Genomic DNA, 20,026 nt, shown 5'->3' on the forward strand with positions numbered 1-20,026 from the left:
CTTCTTTTATATTTGGCTCTATGCTTTAATACAAGGGTAGGAAGTCTGATGATGGATGTTGTTGAAATCTAACTCTCATCAGTCCTTGTCAAGATGCCCAGTGGTCAAGGATAATGGGAGTTGTAGCCCAGCAATATGTGAAGGGTTACAAATTCCCCACTCCTCCACCAGACTAGGAATATGACAATCAATGCACACACAAAATATGATACTGATTTGAGACTGCATCATCTGTGCTGATCTCACTATGATCCAAGTCCATCATTCTGTACTTTCATGGGAGTCAGCACAAAAAAGCTTATACAGGGAAGCAACCTAAGCTGCCCTTTCAAATACTGAAATATGCACAGTACTTTGGGCGGATATTGCATATCAAACTGATTATCTTTTGCTACAGCTGTGCAAATTGGCCACTGCACCTAAATCCTGAACATTTTCCTGACAATGAAGCAGAAATGCCTGCATCATGACATCAAGGAAAACCAGCCCCAATTCATCCAAACTGAATATTACAACTGGCCTTGCCAAATGGAATATGTTAAGAAAGAAAGAAAGAAAGAAAGAAAGAAAGAAAGAAAGAAAGAAAGAAAGAAAGAAAGAAAGACTAGCAAAAGTTTCTTGTGCAGAAGAAAGCATGTTCACCTGCATGAACAGCCCCCACCCAGCTCTTGGTTCTAGGCTCTGTTTCCACAAAGTAGCTTAAAAGTCATCACTAACTTATCAAGTTAGTGACAAGCACTAGCATTAAAAAAACCCTCATATTCTTATAATACAGAATCATTCCATACAACATTCTGAAAATATCACTGAACTTGTAAATATGAAATAAGCTCATGGGCACTACAGCTGCTTCCAAAAGGGTGGCCCAGCACTACCAAATCACTGTTCTTTTGTTGTAAGCTGCAAATGAAATTTGAATTAAATTTCTACTATTGGCAGTAATGCACTTTTTCTGTGTGTACATCCTATGTTCTGCCCACACACTGCTGGGGTGAGGCCATTTTAAGTTCAGCACATATTCATTATAACTCTTTTGGTGAATGCCATTTCATCACACACACACCATTTATGAATAAATGAATGGATCTTTATTTGCGTCAGCCATTGGCCACAGCAGTAAAACAACATGATATACAACAATACGATACACAAAGAATAGGGAAAAAAGTTAATTATATAAAATACATTTTAGGGTTTTGAATCAATAGTCAAATAGTGGATCTTATTCTAATTGCCCCAGCTAAAAACCTTGCTGTCACCTGCTCATCTTGATCTGCCAAGAGAAAGGACACTGTGGCAGTGGCTGGGCGACCCGGAATGGACAATAAAAGAGGGGTGATAACCTCATTCCTCAAGTCTTTATAAAGAGTGCAAGCCAGAAGGGCATGCGCCACCGATTCGGTACTGCCATTTCAACAGGGACATAAGCGTTTTTGTGTGTGGAATCTGTTAGAATAGTCCCTCAAATACAGCTGAGGGAAATACATTCAATCTCGTGGAGTAAAAGCATGTCTATATTTTAGTATAGCCAGGTTATGCAGATAGGGTACCAAAGAGTCGAAATGGGTAGGTGGAAAATTTTCATACCATGGGCAAAATTTCCTTATTGTGACCAAGTTGTTCTGATGCTCGATATCATTTAGGCACTGACAAATTTGACTGTTTGCTTTGCTAAAACCCAAAGTGAGTAGCTGTTGTGTGATAAACCACACGAGTGAAGTTTTTGATAGACAATTTTAGCCCAGGCGCTCTTGTGACAATTTTGCAGCATTAGGGATATTAGACCGGGGGGATTTAAGTTTAGGCGAAGCCAATAGTTAAGTGTCCTATGCCAAATCCGTAATTCTACCAAGGGAAGATAAGCCTCTAGGCGCAATGATGTGTTTGAGACACAGGGTGGTACAGAGAAAATTTGCTTTAAGAACTTTAATTGGACAGCTTCCATAGATCTAAGGTGAGTGCCTGTCCAAATCTGAGCCCCATATAATAACTGTGCTAGGGGTTTAGCTTGTAACACTTCCAGGACTGATGATATATGTTTACCACCTTTTGTAATAAAAAAAGGCCTTTTTTTAAAAAAATCAATTTTTAAATTATTGCTGAAATGCTTCCATGGCTTTTTAAATGAAAGAAAAGTAAAGTGTTATAACTTGATACTGTTAATTTGCTATACTGCTATAATACTATTAAAGGAAGATGGGAAAAGTTTCTCTCAATATTTTCTGTGCTTTGTATTCTGTACCTAAGAAAGGTTGTTCTCAAATACTATCTGCAGTAAATTCCTGTGCTAATCCTGTGCTTCTGCAACTTTTGCAAATTTTGGCCAGACAGTTAGCACGCCGCCAGTGACTGAAGTGCTAAATTTGGCTGGCAGGACAAAAGTTCATTTCCTGCCTTGCTGGCTAGCAGAAGCTGCTACTGTAAGCAATAACCGACCAGACCTGTTGCTAAAGAGGCCCCTTTTTCTGTCTTATGCTTACTAATGCAAGAATGAGAAAAGACACGTGTATGAAGGAGAGGGGAGGGAGTGCTTGGTTAGCAAAAAGACAGGAATGCTTAGCAAGCAATAAAATGTGTTTAGCAAGCAATAAGTCTGGGGAAGGTGTGGGAGGGGGAAGAGTGTTCTGACAAGTATAAGAAAGTCTGCTGAAGTGTCTTGCGGTACAGCCAGAATATTTTCAGGAGCTATCCAGCTGGTTGTCTCTGGGTACAGATTATCTCTGTGCACAGATTTTCAATAAACCCTTTTCTCCAAAGAAGATTTTGCTTTCCTGGTACTTTTGTTCCCTCCGAGGTCCAGGGGATGGCGTGGCTAATGGATCCCTAGGTAAATAAGGCTTCATCTCTCTGGGGGCTCGTCCGGGATAAGCCCCCTCCCCAATATGGACCGGAGGGCCAGGCTCAACCAAGGTGAACAGCTCAGCAGCGTTTGCAGGCTCCCGTGCGCACCCCACCTGTTTCGTGGGGGGAGCCAGCCACACTGTTCTGGAGTGGAGACATCTAGTTGAGGGAGAACAAGAGGACAGGACGGCGCCGAGGGGACAGGTCCGCAGCGGAAAAAGGTAAGCCCGAAGGAAAGGGCTAGGGGCCCGAGGGAAAGGGCCAGAGGCCTGATCAGCCTCACCTGGGCGTGGCAATACAGTGCCCAGCAGTAAGAGTGCCACCAGGAAAGGAATTGGTAAGGTTTGGGAAAGGGAATGGGGCGCCAGTAAGGTTTGGGAAAGGGAATGGGGCAGAGGGAATTGTGTGTGTGTGTGTGTTTTTTTTTGGCATGTTGCATGTCAGAATTATTTTGGTGTATTGCATGCTGGAGTTATTTTGGTGTGTTTAGTGTGTTATATTGATGTGTTTTGTATGTTGTATGTTGCATGTCAGATACTCTAGTGACTGAATTGTCAAGTGTGGGCCAAGGCTTAGTGTCCCCTTGGCCGAGCGATTGTAAGGTTGTGCATTTTCTGACAATATGTAGCATGTGGAGTGTGAGAGAATTTTGAAACCCTGTTAGGAGCAGAGTATCTGAATGCTTTTTAAATAACTGGAAAGCGGCCACGAAGAGTGATGATTTGGGGATTCAAATTGAAAAGAACAGAGACTCAGAACTTTATGTGAGGTGGACTTGCCGACCCAGGGAACTGCGTGGCTTTGATTTGCAATTAATCAACCCCCTGTGGCGAATCAACCCCCTGTGGCAAAATATATTAAATGTCTACCCAGACCAGGTCCCCTATATCTCTACATGGAAGACCAATGTAGAAAAGAATCTACCATGGCTAAAGTTTTGCTGTGACAGCAACACACAGAACAGGATTTGTACAGTGAAGCCTCTGGTGTTAGAAGACCCAGAAGATGAGGAGAGGGGAGTGATTAAGCCACCACCTTACACTCCAGCAACAGCCCCTCCAACAACCCCCCCCCGGCCAAAATCAAGAAGCACAGGGAGGTGCTGGTGTAGGGGGAGGAGGACCTGCGAAGGAGGATAGTGAGACGGAAGAAGAGGAAGATAACGAAGAGTTTAGGAAGACACTAGATGATATGAATCAAGGAAAGAAAATGTGGACAGAAAAACAGAAAAAGAGACTAAAGCAGTTTGTAAAGCCATTTGAGGGAGAAGTTGGATGTGAGTCCCTTGTTAGTTGAGGCAGCAGAAATGCTACACCCCTGAAAAGAGGAAGTGGGGACAGGCGGCGAAGAAAGTTATGTCTCACAGACAGTATGAGAAAACCAGGAAGGATCAGGCAGCCGGAGTAATGCCCCTTCGGAGGGTTTTATGATCCACCAGCCCCTGTCCCAGCTGGACAAGCGAAGGCACCACAGACCTACAAGGTCCAGCATATACCCTTTCCAAGTGCAGATGTTTGTAATTGGAAAAATCAGAACCCCTCTTTTGAGGAGAATCCAGCAAAGATCATAAAACTGTTTGAAGGGATTTTTAAAACCTAAAATCCCACTTATAATGATGTATAATTTATATTATCTACACATAGTAAATTCCTGCACTCTGCTATGGTGGTTAAACAGCTCAAAACTGCAGTAACTTGCAAAGTCTAAATCAGACAGGTCAAGAGGTCGTTTCCTGCCTAGCCAGAAACTGCTGTTAACTGAAAAACCACAAGCAAGCTGTTTCCTGCTTTGCTTCTGCTTTAACTACAGAAGCATTGCTTGGCCCCTGCATGAGTCAACTAGGGGAATAGAGAAGGATCCTTTTATATGGGGCAGGGAACAGCAACAGGCTTTTCAGGATTTCAAAGTGGCATTATAACAAGCCCCAGCGCTTGGCATCCAAACCCCGAGAAGCCTTTCAACCTGTTCATAGATGAAGACCAGGGGGGTAGCCAAGGGAGTCTTATGCCAGAAACTGAAAAATTGGCAGCAACCTGTCGCATACTTGTCAGAGAAGCTAACCCCAACAGAACAGAGGTTGCCCCCCCCCTGTATGAGAGCAGTTGTGGCAGTAGCCACCCTACTGAACAAAGCAGACAAATTTACTTTTGGTCAAGACACTGTTTGTGTGACTCCACACGCAGTCCCAGCACTGCTTGACATGAAGGGTACCTATTTTCTCTCCCAAGCAAAGATGAGAAAGTGTCAGATGTTATTGTTGCACCCACGTTTGAAGTTCCAAGTCACCACTGCCCTCAACCCAGCTACCCTGTTGCCGGTAGGAGAAGGTGAGGAGCAGATGCACGATTGCATTGAAGTAATGGACGAAGTATATTCCAGCAGGCCTGATCTCAAAGACGAGGCAAACGAGGCTGGGCAGCGGAAGGCAGGCTATGCAGTGGTAGCCCTGGAAGACCAGGTGATTGAAGCAAAGTCACTCCCACCTGGAACATCGGCCCAGCTGGCAGAACTAACTGCGCTTACCAGAGCCCTGAGCCTGGCAAAGGGACAGAAGATAAACATTTATGCAGATTCTAAGTATGCATTCCTGACTTTACATGCCCATGGAGCCTTATGGAAAGAAAGAGGTTTGCTTACCTCCAGAGGAAACCAGGTGGCCCACCCACAAGCCTTATTGAACCTTCTGGATGCTGTATGGGAGCCCGAAGCAGTAGCGGTTATCCATTGTTATGGACACACAACTGGACCAGGGGAAGTGGCCAGAGGAAATCGACTGGCAGACAAGGTGGCCAAGGAAGCAGCCCGGGAACTGGCCCCAGCTCCGATCATTGGAGCACTGATCCCAGAAGAAATTTTAAGCACCGCTGACAAGCCGGCTTACACACAACAGGAAAGGGACACTGCAGATGCCCAGGAGCTGACATTGACCAAAGAAGGATGGTATCTCACCCCAGATGACAGGATATGGATTCCAGAGTCCCTGTCTCGGCAGATAACTCAGAGATACCATGAGTCAACCCACATGGGACCAGATGCTACCACCAAGCAGCTGGCAAAGTGTTTCTATATAGCCCACCTTTATCAACTGGCAGCCCAGGTTTCCAGGAAATGTCTGCTATGTCAAAAGAATAATCCCAGAATCGGACCACTGGCTCCCCCGGGAGTTCAGCACAGTGGAACTGCACCTATGGAAGATCTTGTTGTGGACTTCACTGAATTACCCCGTTGTGGACTATATCGCTACCTGCTGGTGGCAGTGTGCACCTACACCGGATGGGTCGAAGCATGGCCAACAAAGACTGAAAAGGCAATTGAAGTAACCAGGTGCCTGCTTAAGGAAATCATCCCTCGCTATGGATTGCCAAGGTCCATAGGATCTGATAATGGACCAGCATTCGTTCATGTAGTCCTACAGGGACTGGCTAAAGCGCTCCAGATCAATTGGAAGCTGCATACTGCTTATAGACCCCAGAGTTCTGGAAAGGTGGAAAGAATGAACAGGACTCTAAAGAATCAGCTGTCCAAGCTGACACAGGAAACCGGGTCTAATTGGGTGACCATGTTGCCCTTGGCATTACTCAGGGTCCGTAGTCTTCCGTCCAAACGGACCCACTTGTCACCTTTTGAAGTTCTGTTTGGGAGACCAGTCCCATATGTTAGAATGTTAACTCCATATGCTAGCCAAGATGTGCAATTGAGTAACTATGTACAGTCACTCTCTCGAGATTCTCTCTCTCAACAGGTGGACCCAGGCCCGAACTCCTTGCGTGACCAGTTTGAGCCAGGTGACGAGGTGTGGATAAGACTGGTCCCAGGCACCACTGCAACCGTGCTGGAAGGGCCCATCTGCTCTCCACACCCGCAGCTGTGAAGGTCGCTGGCATCACTCCTTGGGTCCACCACATTCAAGTGAAGAAAGCTGCTTTAGATTGGACTGTGTCTCAGCATCCTGAAGATCCCCTCCAGTGACGACCGCCTTGCTGATATCACTCCGGAGGCTGGTATCTCTACGCACGGCTGAATAATTGGATGGGAGGGGCGCCCGCGGGCAGCGTCCCCAACGTAGACACTTGTTCTCCAGCCAATTTAGAGGCACCACCAGGACTTTTGGTATTGGGCCCGGAACCCCTTGATATAGTCACCCCAAGTGTCAGGCCATTGCAGGGGTGGACATATTCCTGTGGGTGCATGCTGATATATGAAGAGGGAGAAGCCCCTTTTGGGTATAATATCTTGAAGAGACAACACGAGAGCCCAGTCCACCCACAAGGGATTGTAGGGAAATTGCTCCGCATAGTAGGTGCCTCAGCAGAGAAGTGGAAAGTTACCCCTGAGGCCCGGCAAATAATTGAATACGAATATCAGTGGGCCCTTCAGCAGTAAAGGAATATCAGAAATGACCCCTGAATATTGGAGGGAGGAGCCCTGGCATTCTTGGGGTTGGTGGGTGGAAGTTATCTCAACCGCCCTTGTCATAGGGATGTGCATTTTCTTTTGCTGGCATGAGCGTAGCCCATTCTGTCAATAAGTCTAAATGTCTAGTATGCACCCTGCCCCCAACAGATGCCTCGAGTGGACTGCCGCTCCTCCCACTGCCACTTAACCGTTCCACCATCCACAATCTTTCCACCCTCCCAGATTCTCACTTCTGGCCTCAGTGGATACATCCATCACCCCTCCGTGTCCATAGGGTAAATGAGTGGGTCTGTGTGTCGCAAAAAAAAAAAAAAAAAGGGAACCTATTAGTAAAAGAGCAATTGGTGTCTCCCACTGCCATTGCACTTGTGACACCGCAGATGTCACCTCTGTGCAAAGTAAGTTCATATACCCTGGCTGTAATGGCATCTTCCCAGGTGGATGGATGGGGAGGATATTGACTAATGCTTCTATTGCTTCTTTGCTTTTGTATTCCCTGCTTGATGCAATGCTTGCAGAATATGATGGGAAAGATGATGTCTCGCATGGTGGGACCTCGCGTGATTGCTGTAATGAGGGAATATAGACCCCTACCCCAGAACGAATCTAAGTGATAGATTGTTCAAAAAAAAGAGGAGGGAGTAAAGGAAGATGGGAAAAGTTTCTCTCAATATTTTCTGTGCTTTGTATTCTGTACCTAAGAAAGGTTGTTCTCAAATACTATCTGCAGTAAATTCCTGTGCTAATCCTGTGCTTCTGCAACTTTTGCAAATTTTGGCCAGACAGTTAGCACGCCGCCAGTGACTGAAGTGCTAAATTTGGCTGGCAGGACAAAAGTTCATTTCCTGCCTTGCTGGCTAGCAGAAGCTGCTACTGTAAGCAATAACCGACCAGACCTGTTGCTAAAGAGGCCCCTTTTTCTGTCTTATGCTTACTAATGCAAGAATGAGAAAAGACACGTGTATGAAGGAGAGGGGAGGGAGTGCTTGGTTAGCAAAAAGACAGGAATGCTTAGCAAGCAATAAAATGTGTTTAGCAAGCAATAAGTCTGGGGAAGGTGTGGGAGGGGGAAGAGTGTTCTGACAAGTATAAGAAAGTCTGCTGAAGTGTCTTGCGGTACAGCCAGAATATTTTCAGGAGCTATCCAGCTGGTTGTCTCTGGGTACAGATTATCTCTGTGCACAGATTTTCAATAAACCCTTTTCTCCAAAGAAGATTTTGCTTTCCTGGTACTTTTGTTCCCTCCGAGGTCCAGGGGATGGCGTGGCTAATGGATCCCTAGGTAAATAAGGCTTCACTATACTACAACAGTCAACTTAGGTTTGAACCCAACAGATTGCCATCAGTCCATTTGCTTTAATAAAACTTTATAGTTACTGCCATGCTATCAATATGGTTAACAGAGTGTTCTTTAAAAATATTGGTTTTTTAAAAAGATATATAATGATGCACATACAATACTGCAGCTCCATGGACTTCTGTCCATGCAACTATGCTTGTTCTTCCTCTCCTGTCTCCTCCACAACCTCCTAGACCCTCAGAAACAGCTCTGCAAGCTTGGAGCACCCTCCAGATCAGATTTTTGGGGTACACGTGAGATGGATCTTTGACTGGGCCCTCAAAAACCTACCTCAAAGGGTTAATGAGACTGATAAATGGCAGAGAAATAAATAAAACACTTTGGATTGCAAGTGCTATGTCAAACATAGCAAAAAGAAAAATTATGGGCAGGGACATGCATACCAAAATTCAAAGAAAATAATTACCCAAGCTTGGCTTCATGTCATCTGCTGGTAGCTGTGCTGGGTAAACAGCAGACCTTGGCTTTTGTGGTGTGCCTTCTTTGCAATCTATACCCATGTATCCAGGGCAACATCTCCATTCCAATTCTGTTACTGTCTTATATGTTATTTTATATTTAGGTCTGAAACTTGTACGATACCTGCAATAAATAAAATGAAAATGGTAGCATTAACATATTATGGTGATCTTTATTGGGGGGGGGGGTTCTTTCAAACAAAGCAAAATAAAAATAAATAAAAAGAATAAAAATAAAAGGGACTTCTGATTTTCCACCTGTCAGTTATATAAAAGAAATTATTCAAAACAGTCACTCTAGCACGGCATCCAACTGTACGACTTTCTGTTAAGCAATATTTTCCCAATCTTCAGATCCAAATGTCTTAAATTCATTCATTTTCCTTTTCACCCAAAAGGTCCAAAAGGGGTTCTCTAACTATTATTAATAAATGTCAGCAATAGTTTTTCTCTAATCAAACATATCAACTTCAGCAACCATTCCTCCATATTAAACAATAATAAATCATTCCATTTTTGTCCATGTAGGAGGACAACAATGACTACTTTTAAGAGATTTAAAGTCGTTAGAGAGCTATATAAACAATCCCTGTAATGAGTAGGGGGAGAGTGGGAAAATATAATATCCTGCCCACCCATGACTATCCTGTTTCCTCCCTGTTCTCTTATGTATGTCTAACTACTTATTACTGTGAAAGCAATTTAGCTAGGATGAGTATTCTTTGAACTCACTGCTAGAGACAACAGTGACCACTTTGAAGTGATTTAAAGTCATTAAAGAGATATTCTAACCCTAACAGTATTTAACTGCTTTGAATTACGCCTAGTAAATCTGATTCACATGCATTCAACTGTAGTATCTTTGCACCAACGCAATTCAAAGTTTAATAAAGCATTTTGATATTTAAAGATGTTTGTTTTATTAATTCACTGAAATTGTTTTAAGTAACTTCCATTCTTTATTTAACATTTTTATATTAATGTTTTTATTTATTTTCCAATTACAGTAACAACATCAAAATAACAAATTATAATCAGGTTCAACCTTAACTGTGGTCCACTGAAGTAGAAAGACCCATGTTTTATAACCAGTGCTTTGCCATTAACTACAGTTAGCAGTCATAAGTTCAGTTATTATGTTCTATAGAGCTTTATTGATTGACATAGCTCTAACTTTGATTGCAGATTGCATAAAGAAAGAAGGCTAAGGAGTATGGCTAGATTACCAGGCTACCAGGATTACAATGGTCCATTGTAGAAGACAAGTAGAAATATTCTACGTTACATAACAGTTGAAGCTCTTAGTACCACTCCCTTATTTTCATTTATTTGTTACTGTTGAATCTGCAGCAGTTAAAAATTCTCCAACAATGAAATCATTTGCTCCTCATGGGATTCAGCTGATTCTCTGTTATTAGCTACGCAGCACAAGAAGCTAAACACTCACAAACCCAAATACAGTGGTACCTGGTGTTAAGAACTTAATTTGTTCTGGAGGTCCGTTCTTAAACTGAAACTGTTCTTAACCTGAGGTACGGTACCACTTTAGCTAATGGGCCCTCCCGCTGCTGCTGCCACATGATTTCTGTTCTCATCCTGAAGCAAAGTTCTTAACCCGAGGTACTATTTCTGGGTTAGCGGAGTCTGTAACCTGAAGAGTCTGTAACCTGAAGTGTCTGTAACCCGAGGCACCACTATACTGCACCATCTAAAATGCTCAGATTTCCTAAGGTTGCTTCCTAAATCTTGCTGCAGAAAGAAAGACAAAATTTGCCTTTGAAGTCGCTTGGGGATTTCCAACCGTTTCCTAAATGTTTCACAAACATCAATGAATTAATTAGTTCGAAGAAGTGCTTGAACTCATAATAGCTACCACCTGCACTTTCATTTATTGGGAAGTAAGAATTAAAGCTGCCTTCCTGAAATCAAGAACACGTACAAAGTCCTACTGAAATCAACTGATGGCAATCTGTTGGGTTCAAACCTAAGCTGACTTGTTCAGCATGTCTGTTGCTAGCATTAACACAAATCTTTTCATTTTTCTATTATAGTAATGCATACTATCAGAAAGATGGAGAATTGTGATACATGACTACCTGTGAATCCTAAAAACGCAAAGCAAGAAAGTAGTGCTTACCTGCATTTGTATTCTTAGAGGACTTCTTCCCTCACTCCCTTCACCTTTGTATATCATAGCATAGGCTGGTAATAGAGATAGGTAAAGGTAAAGGGACCCCTGACCATTAGGTCCAGTTGTGACAGACTCTGGGGTTGCGGTGCTCATCTCACTTTATTGGCCGAGGGAGCCGGTGTACAGCTTCCGGATCATGTGGCCAGCATGACTAAGCCGCTTCTGGCGAACCAGAGCAGCGCACGGAAATGCCGTTTACCTTCCCGCTGGAGCGGTACCTATTTATCTACTTGCACTTTGACGTGCTTTCGAACTGCTAGGTTGGCAGGAGCAGGGACCGAGCAACGGGAGCTCACCCTGTCGCGGGGATTTGAACTGCCGACCGTCTGATCGGCAAGTCCTAGGCCCTGTGGTTTAAAAGAGATAGCTACCCACATATTCAGCTCCATAGAAACTAACAAAAAACTTTAGGCAGGCTCTTGGCTTTTCTACCTTGCCACAGTGATGCCATTTTCAAAGTACATTTCTTGCCTTTAACCTTCCAAAGCACCTTTATTCCACATGTTCCTCTCCTCCTTCTTCCCTGTTAATTAGAAATCAATTTACTGGATTAACCCTGTCATCAAAATAGTTTCTGGCAATAGTTTCCCTTTTTTTGAAGGGACTTAGTTTAACACAATATGAATGGGAAAACCTGACAAATGAGTCATGAAGGAAGGAAGGTCTGGAAAATGCATTACATCCAGAGATGGTGGGTCACTGGTCAAGACTTTTCAAAATGACTCTGCAGATAAGCCCCAGGTTGATTCACATGAAAATAAAATAAACTTTTTTAACAAGGACACATTTTTAATAGCATGGCCATTTACAGTTCAACAAAAAGGAGGCCAACAGAAGATACAAATTTGCATAAAATGCGCATATGCTAATTTTTGTGCAGAGATGCAAATTTAAAAATAATTACAATAATTTAAATAGATATACAGTGCATGTGGCCATAGGGGAGAAGACTCTAACCAAGTAACCTGTGTGCCTGTTGAGGTGCTAACTGTTGATGACCAACTTCAAAGCGCCTGTTCCCCATCCTTGCGGGGTTTTTTATCTTTAATCTAGTTAGTCCATCAAATAAAGGCCTGTCCTCTATAGTAGGGCACATAGTTCCCTCTAGGTCTACCGTATTTTTCGCTCTATAACACGCAGATTTTTTCTCCTGAAAAGGAAGGGGAAATGTCTGTGCGTGTTATGGAGCGAATGTGTGGTCCCTGGAGCCGAAAAATCAGACAAAAATCAAATCGGGCTTCAGATTGCTGAAACGGAACAAAGAGCAGGGAAAGCCCCTCCCCTCCAGGCAAGAAGAGGAAGTGGGTGCTTTCCTGCATTCTGCCTCAGGGTCTTACTGCCCACCCGCTCTGTTTCGTTGCTGTGTTTGCTGAAACGGAACAAAGAGCAGGGAAAGCCCCTCCCCTCCAGGCAAGTAGAGAGGAAAGCAGAGCGTCCCTGTAATTCCTCTCCATGTTCCGGAGGGAACAATGTTTGTGAAGGGAAGAGAGATTACAGGTTCGGCTTAAAATTCTGATTTGACTTCCTGCTTTTTGTTTTTGGGGACACACAGCATTCAAATATGCTTTCTTCAATTTAAAAGGATGAAATCCTTAAAGAGTGTTTTGCCTGTAAATTCATGCAATCTGGAAGATTACAGTGTTGTGTACCTCTTAAGGGATGGCAAAGCTTAGGTTTCGCTGCTAAATAGTTCTTAATGCAGTTAAAATGCTTTCTTCTGTCAAGGCAATTAAAAAAAATAAATATCAGGCAGCCGGAAAACATGCAGATGGGAGGGAGAGAGAGAGCGAGAGCGCGCTGGCTGGCTTGTGTGGGTGGGTGGGGGGACTTTTGCCTTCCTTTCCTCACGTTATAGCCCTCTCCTGCATTCTTAGCCTTCTGTGTTTTTCCTTCCCTCCCCACTTAAAATGTGGTTACAAAGCATGGATCCACATGGATCCTCAGGATCTTTGCATTGGGTCACCCCAAATTCACCATCAGATCACATGTCTGTGGCCACAGCATGAAGCACAAAAATGATACGTCCACTGTTTCATTCAGAATATTTTTTCCCTTGTTTTCCTCCTCTAAAAACGATGTGCGTGTTATGGTCAGGTGCGTGTTATAGAGCGAAAAATACGGTAATTAAAGTTCTAGGGGAACTATTATTCCAGGAAAATGGCGACCATGGTAAGGTGGTTCATTTCTTGTGACTCACTTGCAGTTTTATGTTGAATTTAGTATATGGCTTTATTATTGCTATATTTCCCCTGCATTATTGTAGTCCTTCACTTAGAAAAAGCAAATAAACTATTCTGTCTAAGAAGTACAGGACATATTCATTTACAGTTGAATTTCACATAATATTTTGAAGAATTAATCTGCCAGCTGGGCAAAATACATTCTGTATGGGAACAATACATAATGGTCCACAAAGAATAAGCAAAACCCTAGAGTATGTCATAAAATAACGTTTTTAAAAGAACCACTGCCATCAAGAATAATCAGCTACATGCACAGTGGTACCTTGAGTTACAAACGCCTCAGGTTACAAACGCTTCAGGTTACAAACTCTGCTAACCTGGAAGAGTTACCTCGAGTTGAGAACTTTGCCAAGGATGAGAACGGAAATTGTGTGCCCGCAGCACAGTAGCAGCAAGAGGCCCCATTAGCAAAAGAACACCTCTAGTTAAGAACAGTTTCAGGTTAAGAACGGACCTCCGGGACGAATTAAGTTCGTAACTAGAGATACCACTGTACAGCTATATACAAAAGTAAAGTTAAAGCAACCTCTGCTGTGAGAACACTGTAGTTCATGCAACTTTTAGATAACTAGTAGTTTCTCCCCTAACAGAATACCACATCCTTGGGGGAAACCTTTCTCTCATGGTTGGCCAACATGGTGCCTTCTAGGTGTTATGGACTACAGTTCTCACCATCCCTGTTCATTAGCCATGTGGGCTGAAGCTAATGGTTGTAGCCCAAAACATTAATCAGTTCCGGAAGTCCATTCAACTTCCAAAACATTCAGAAACCAAAGCGCGGCTTCTGATTGGCTGCAGAAGGCTCCTGCAGCCAATCAGAAGCCGCAGAAGCTCTTTCGGACATTTGGGTTCCAAAGAACATTCGCAAACCATAACACTCACTTCCAGGTTTGTGGCGTTCGGGAGCCAAAATGTTCGACTTGCAAGGCATTCAGGATCCAAGGTACAACTGTATTTCATATTATTTCCCATGTCAATACTGTAGCAGGAGCCACAATATGTTACCAGAAGACAGAAGAAGTTTGATAGGTTCTGGACCATGAGAATATGTGCTTTATGCTCCGCAGCACTGGAAATATGTTGTTTCAATTCGCCTGGAGGTACACTACATTGTATTATGAAATATAGAGAATTTTAACATTATTTGTGCATTTGTCTAGGAATGAATACAACAAAGAGCTTGTTTACAACTCCCATCAAGTATTATCAAAGATCAAACGTTCATACTGAGTTTTTCTGAAATTATGCAGTAAGTTATGAATGTTGTATGAAATAAATATACCCCTTTGCAACCCATAGATGAGAAGGAGTCTATTGTTCACTGTTTACAGACAAAAATGGGCAATTTTAGGTCAATGACACATGGCCAGAAAAGTTCATCTCATCCAGCAAACTGAGACTATCAAACATGCCAAAATACTAAGGATCACTGATAACTTTTTTTTGTTTCCAATACACTGTCCCTCTGCAGCATTCCCCATCAGCAAGATGGGGCCTCTACAGAAAAACCTTTCCCTGAGCGCATCCAGGAGTCATTCCTGATTATGTAACAGCAGTGCTCCTTTTGTAAATATTTTTGAGACATCCAAAACCATTTTTTACTCTTAAATTTACTAGAACAAATTTTAGGCTACCGGCAATGACCGATGGAAATGCACACACACACATTGCGATGAATCCAGAAGTGACCTGAACACATTACTAAAAGAGCGGAATGGGGACGGGGCAGAATGCTTTATGTGGGGCCCGCTGACGTATGCAGGGGTCCAGAATATAACCCATGTGCAAAACGAAGATTGTCTATACTTAAAAGTATTGTCTACATATGATGCAAGTTTTCAGCTTAGGACAGATTTCTGCATTTATTCTGCCCAAGCCATTTTTATCTCAAGACATTTAAGCCCATGCAATGCATGCATTGATGAATATCCTTATACAGATTAGGGCTCTGTGTATTACCGCTACCCAGCAGCAGCTCATGCCCACGACACGTAGTAGGGCTGCTAGGGGGTCTCAGGGATGTGGAGAATGAGTGGTCCCAGGGGTGTGTCCAAATTCTTCTGATTTTCTCCCCATCCTCCTCCCTTGCAAAGCTACTGTGGAACCTAAGCACTGCAATTTTACAAATAGTTGGCACCTAGTTGACTGCCCCTTTGATTAAAAGAATATGAGTACTGTACCCAAACAGCCAGTGACAAGAGAGGAGGATTGTAAACTTAAGTCTTCAGAGCCACTGGTGTGCTTGTTTTCCAAAGGTATAGACAAGAAGGCTTTTGCCAATTGGCTTACTGAGAAGGAAAATGTACAGTCAATATTCTATACAATTAAAATGTGATGCAGATTAAGGGCACCACCAACTACTCACAAATCACACCTTCCTTTCACAGACTTGAGTAGAGGAGACATGATTAGGAACTATAAGCCTCAGAAATAAATAGAATGAGCATGCACAGAGTGCATCAGTCTCACCAAATCTTTGTTTGTATTTAATAATGTAACACACATATCCACCATGGTATATAATCACCACAGTAGTTCAGGATCAGCAACTGGATCAGGCCAAAGGCCTATCTAGTCCAGCATCCTATTCTCACAATAGCCAACCAAGCAGCACAGTGTTTTTTAAAACCTAAAGAAAAACAGGAATACAAAACATCCATACATCTCTAGCCTATGTACAAACATTAGAGTTCCAATAATACACAAGTGTTGAAAGTTACAACACACATAGAAGCCACCAACCGTTTCTCCTCACCCAGTCACAAAAATGATTTAAAAATTGATATTATAAAAGGATACTCACCCTGTCTACTATTGCTCTCTCTTGATGAATATTCATTTAAAAACACAAGCTGCTCAAACTAGCCACCACACCCTTCTCCTGGCTAGCTACAAATAATGGGCTTTGAGGCGTGGCTTCCAGAAACAGCTCTGAGCATGCTCAGATGGCCATTCAAGGCAGTCCTACTGAGACTTCTTGTTAGGCCTCATAACAATAGATACAGTGAGAGCCTTCCTAGTAGGATTAACCTGGTAGGCAGCCCTATCAACCACATGGTTTTTCTGCTTAGAAAGACATGGGAGGGACCTTTTTGCCGTATCTGTACCCACATGCTGGTCTCTCTCAGGCCAGTGAAGGTACCTGCTCAGGCCACCCTAGCTGTTCTATTAATTCACAATGCAAACACATGCATACTTATTTGTAAGTAAGTCCTACTGTGTTAAGTGGAACTACTCCCAATGGGGGCAGAGAAAGAGAGACCGAACCTCTCATCAGTCAGCCCAATCCAATCTTCCTCTTTCTCTCTTTAAAGTATTATAAAGTAGTCAATTAAGTTAAGATACTATGAAAAGAATCAACAGGGAACATTACACAGAGAACATCTCACCACAGCTTCCTCTAATTAAGCTGATGTTGTCAATGTTTAGTTGAATGTAAGCTTCTTTTTTGGCCAAGGCAAGCTACTTTTTTGCCAAAAGCATTTGTGCTGCAAAATTCAAGCACACAAAACAAAAATGCTGATCAATAGTTACAGCTCTAAACAAACATACTGGGGAATATGCCCCAATGCATACAGCAGGATTTACTTACAAGTTGACTTGTATAGGATTGCACTACATAACTTGTTAGGATGTCTTTGACTACTAAAAAAAAAAAAGGTAAAGGACCCCAGACAGTTAAGTCCAGTCGCAGATGACTGGGGTTGCAGCACTCATCTCGCTTTACAGGCCGAGGGAGCCAGCATTTGTCCGCAGATAGTTTTTCCGGGTCATGTGGCCAGCATGACTAAGCTGCTCTTGGCACAATGGAGCATCGAAATCAGAGCAGCGCATGGAAACGCTGTTTACCTTCCCGCCGGAGCGGTACCTATTTATATACTTGCACTTTTTGGCATGCTTTCAAACTGCTAGGTTGACAGGAGCTGGGACCAAGCAGCCGGAGCTCACCCCATCGTGGGGATTTGAACCACCAACCTTCTGATCGGCAAGCCCAAGGGGCTCGGTGGTTTAGACCACAGCGCCACCCGCATCCCGACTTTGACTATCAGAATGTAAAGCCATAATTGACACACCCGAGGAGGTGACTAATTGTATGCCTCTTTTCACATGATTTTGAAGAAATAGTAAATTTGCTGAGGGCGGGAATACTCACAGCATTCTTCCAGATGCAGACATACATACATTGGCAAAGATATCTAGATTTCCAAGGCACCTGATTTCCATTTAACACAAGATGATAGTTTCAATTCTTTACGACTTATTCCAGGGTAGTTTCATGAAAGCCAGTACACTATTCTGCAAGATTTCCATATGCTCTTCTCCCAGTCCTCCTCCCTTACGAAATAAACTATATAGCCCAGAAGCTTGTAGCTTGAGTGTAAGCATTCTAGACTATCAAGCAACACAGAAACAGGGCTTTGAGCATCTGAATTGCTAGGTTTTCTCAGATTGTGAGGGAGTAAAATATTGTCCAGACCTTAAAATTGTCACCATTCTGAGAGCAGGTGATGGAATACATTTTTGCGCACATGGCAACATCTCCTAAATTTGGATGGTTTGCTGAGATGGCCTATTCAAATAGCCACTTCAATGGCTGTATATTCTGTTCACCAACATTATAGCCCTTATTTATATTCCTTTTGTCCATGTGGATCACAGGGCAGCACACACTGCAAAAAATTACAGGCTCAAAATTACTGGAACATTTTGGCTTCCACCCAGGCATTTCAAAGAAGAGGACCTGCACTGATTTACAGCAAAGTTTATGACTGCTCTGCAGGACTACAGCCTGCAGGTGATTGTAGGCCAAGGAATGTAATTGTACTCAGCAGCAGGTGTTCACAGAGCTGCTGCAAAAATTGAGGTACTAATTGCTTCAACTTTAATCAGAGTTAAAAAAAAAAAAATCTTAACTGATGCCAACCCCAAAGTAGTTATGCTATGGTAATGTTTTTGCAATTTCCTTCCTTTGGTTGAATAATGTATGGTAACTTGTTGTATTATCTGTTGACAGAAGAGTCAACATAGCTCTAATTAGTTGCAGCTGCCTCATGTTTGCAATAAAAAGAGCAAGTTCTGTTCAGCTTATACTACGGCTTAGAAATCAGATGTTAGAAAATGGTGCACATCCTCCTGAAGTACCCACATGGTGAAACGTGAAGAATTCCACGGCCGTACTAGGTTGTGTGATGAAGCAGAGGATTTTTCTGCCTACATATGGGAATACCTCACTGCTGGAAAGATGACCAAATACTTCCCCACCCACTCAGTCTCCTCCTCGTCTTCCTTTGTTACTTACACAGGAGCATGTGGGCAGGGGATCTGGTTCCAGGCACAGGAGTACTGAACTTGAACAAAACTCTCTGTGCCATCCAGCACTGAGCAGGTCACATTCTTGTTCACAATGTAAGCACACCAGTTCCTGCAGGGGAGAAGAAGAGAGGGAGACAAGAACAGGACAGACACACTGTTAAGCCATCAAACAGTGAAAGTTATTAGCCATTTGTCTGGGTCAAATATACAACCACAAAGATTCCATTCAAGAGGCAGAGAAGACAGACTTGAAATTATCTGATTATTATTATTATTATTATTATTATTATTATTATTATTATTAGCGTAATACCGGCTAATTAGCCGGGTTGTAAAGCCAATTTCAAAGCTGTAAGGAGATGTAACAAAAGTAGTCTCTTGAATGCTACTGTGGAACTTGAGTATTCAACTATACCCAGCTTACTTTAAAAGAATAAAATGCACCAAGTTAAAACTTATATTCTCACTAAATATAGCTGGTGACTATAGAGTAGAGGCTGAAATGGAGGAATAAAAGCATCTCATATCAAATTGACAAGGATTGTGTTTGAACCTAGGGTGTGGTGGTACACTCTTCTTTCTGCTCTGTTCTTCCTATATGAACAAATGCAGATACTTTAAATGACCAAATACACATCCCAGCCCAGCAAAATAGTTTATTATGATGCAATTAGGAGAACAACTGGTGCTTGATGTTAGAACACAAATGTGGTACTGGCTGCTTAACATTAAACTGAAGCCACAGAATACTGAATCTGGGGTGGATAACTTTGGATGTTAAGGAATCAACCATGTTCTCTGGCCTTGTGAGAAGGCACTGGGCTAAATGGCCTCCTTTGGTCTTTTCCATCTCTCTGTAGTAGGACACTTGGGTGACCAACCCTTTGTTGCTAAATAGATTGCTTATGATGGATGATCAGCTGTCCACAGAGGGAATTTAAAGGTTAGGATATATTTTTTCCTGAATGAGCAAGTTATCTGCAGAGTGCGGTCAGACTTCAGAGTTTTTACAAAGTCATATGCAGTTGGCAATTGGGATTTGAAGATGGAGAGTATGCTGTAAGTTGCATGTGCACAAGCAATTGATAAGAGTCTAAATGGAAGCTGGGGGAAAATCCAAACTTGTTTTATAGACTTGTTCATAAGGGAGCTGCATTAATGCTTGCTTTACACTTGCAGTTTTACTGCCTGGTTCTAAGGCACA

At 42.7% G+C, this 20,026-nt stretch overlaps 1 protein-coding gene and 1 long non-coding RNA gene across 2 annotated transcripts in view; one reads left to right on the forward strand and one right to left on the reverse strand.

Moving 5' to 3' along the window:
- Window positions 1–20,026, reverse strand: part of EMILIN2 (elastin microfibril interfacer 2) — a 43,633-nt gene that overhangs the window by 20,235 nt on the left and 3,372 nt on the right. The window contains exons 2-3 of the mRNA XM_082235128.1: window positions 18,809–18,931; window positions 9,024–9,199 (exon numbers count right to left, since the gene is read on the reverse strand). Coding sequence (XP_082091254.1) covers window positions 9,024–9,199; window positions 18,809–18,931 — 299 coding nt within the window. The remainder of the gene's footprint in view (window positions 1–9,023; window positions 9,200–18,808; window positions 18,932–20,026) is intronic.
- LOC309539220 lies at window positions 10,706–12,379 on the forward strand. Its single transcript, XR_014222774.1, has 2 exons — window positions 10,706–11,293; window positions 11,634–12,379. It is a non-coding gene; the product is annotated as an uncharacterized lncRNA (long non-coding RNA).

This window comes from Podarcis vaucheri, assembly GCF_965113315.1.
Source record: "Podarcis vaucheri genome assembly, chromosome: 8".
NCBI lineage: Eukaryota > Metazoa > Chordata > Lepidosauria > Squamata > Lacertidae > Podarcis > Podarcis vaucheri.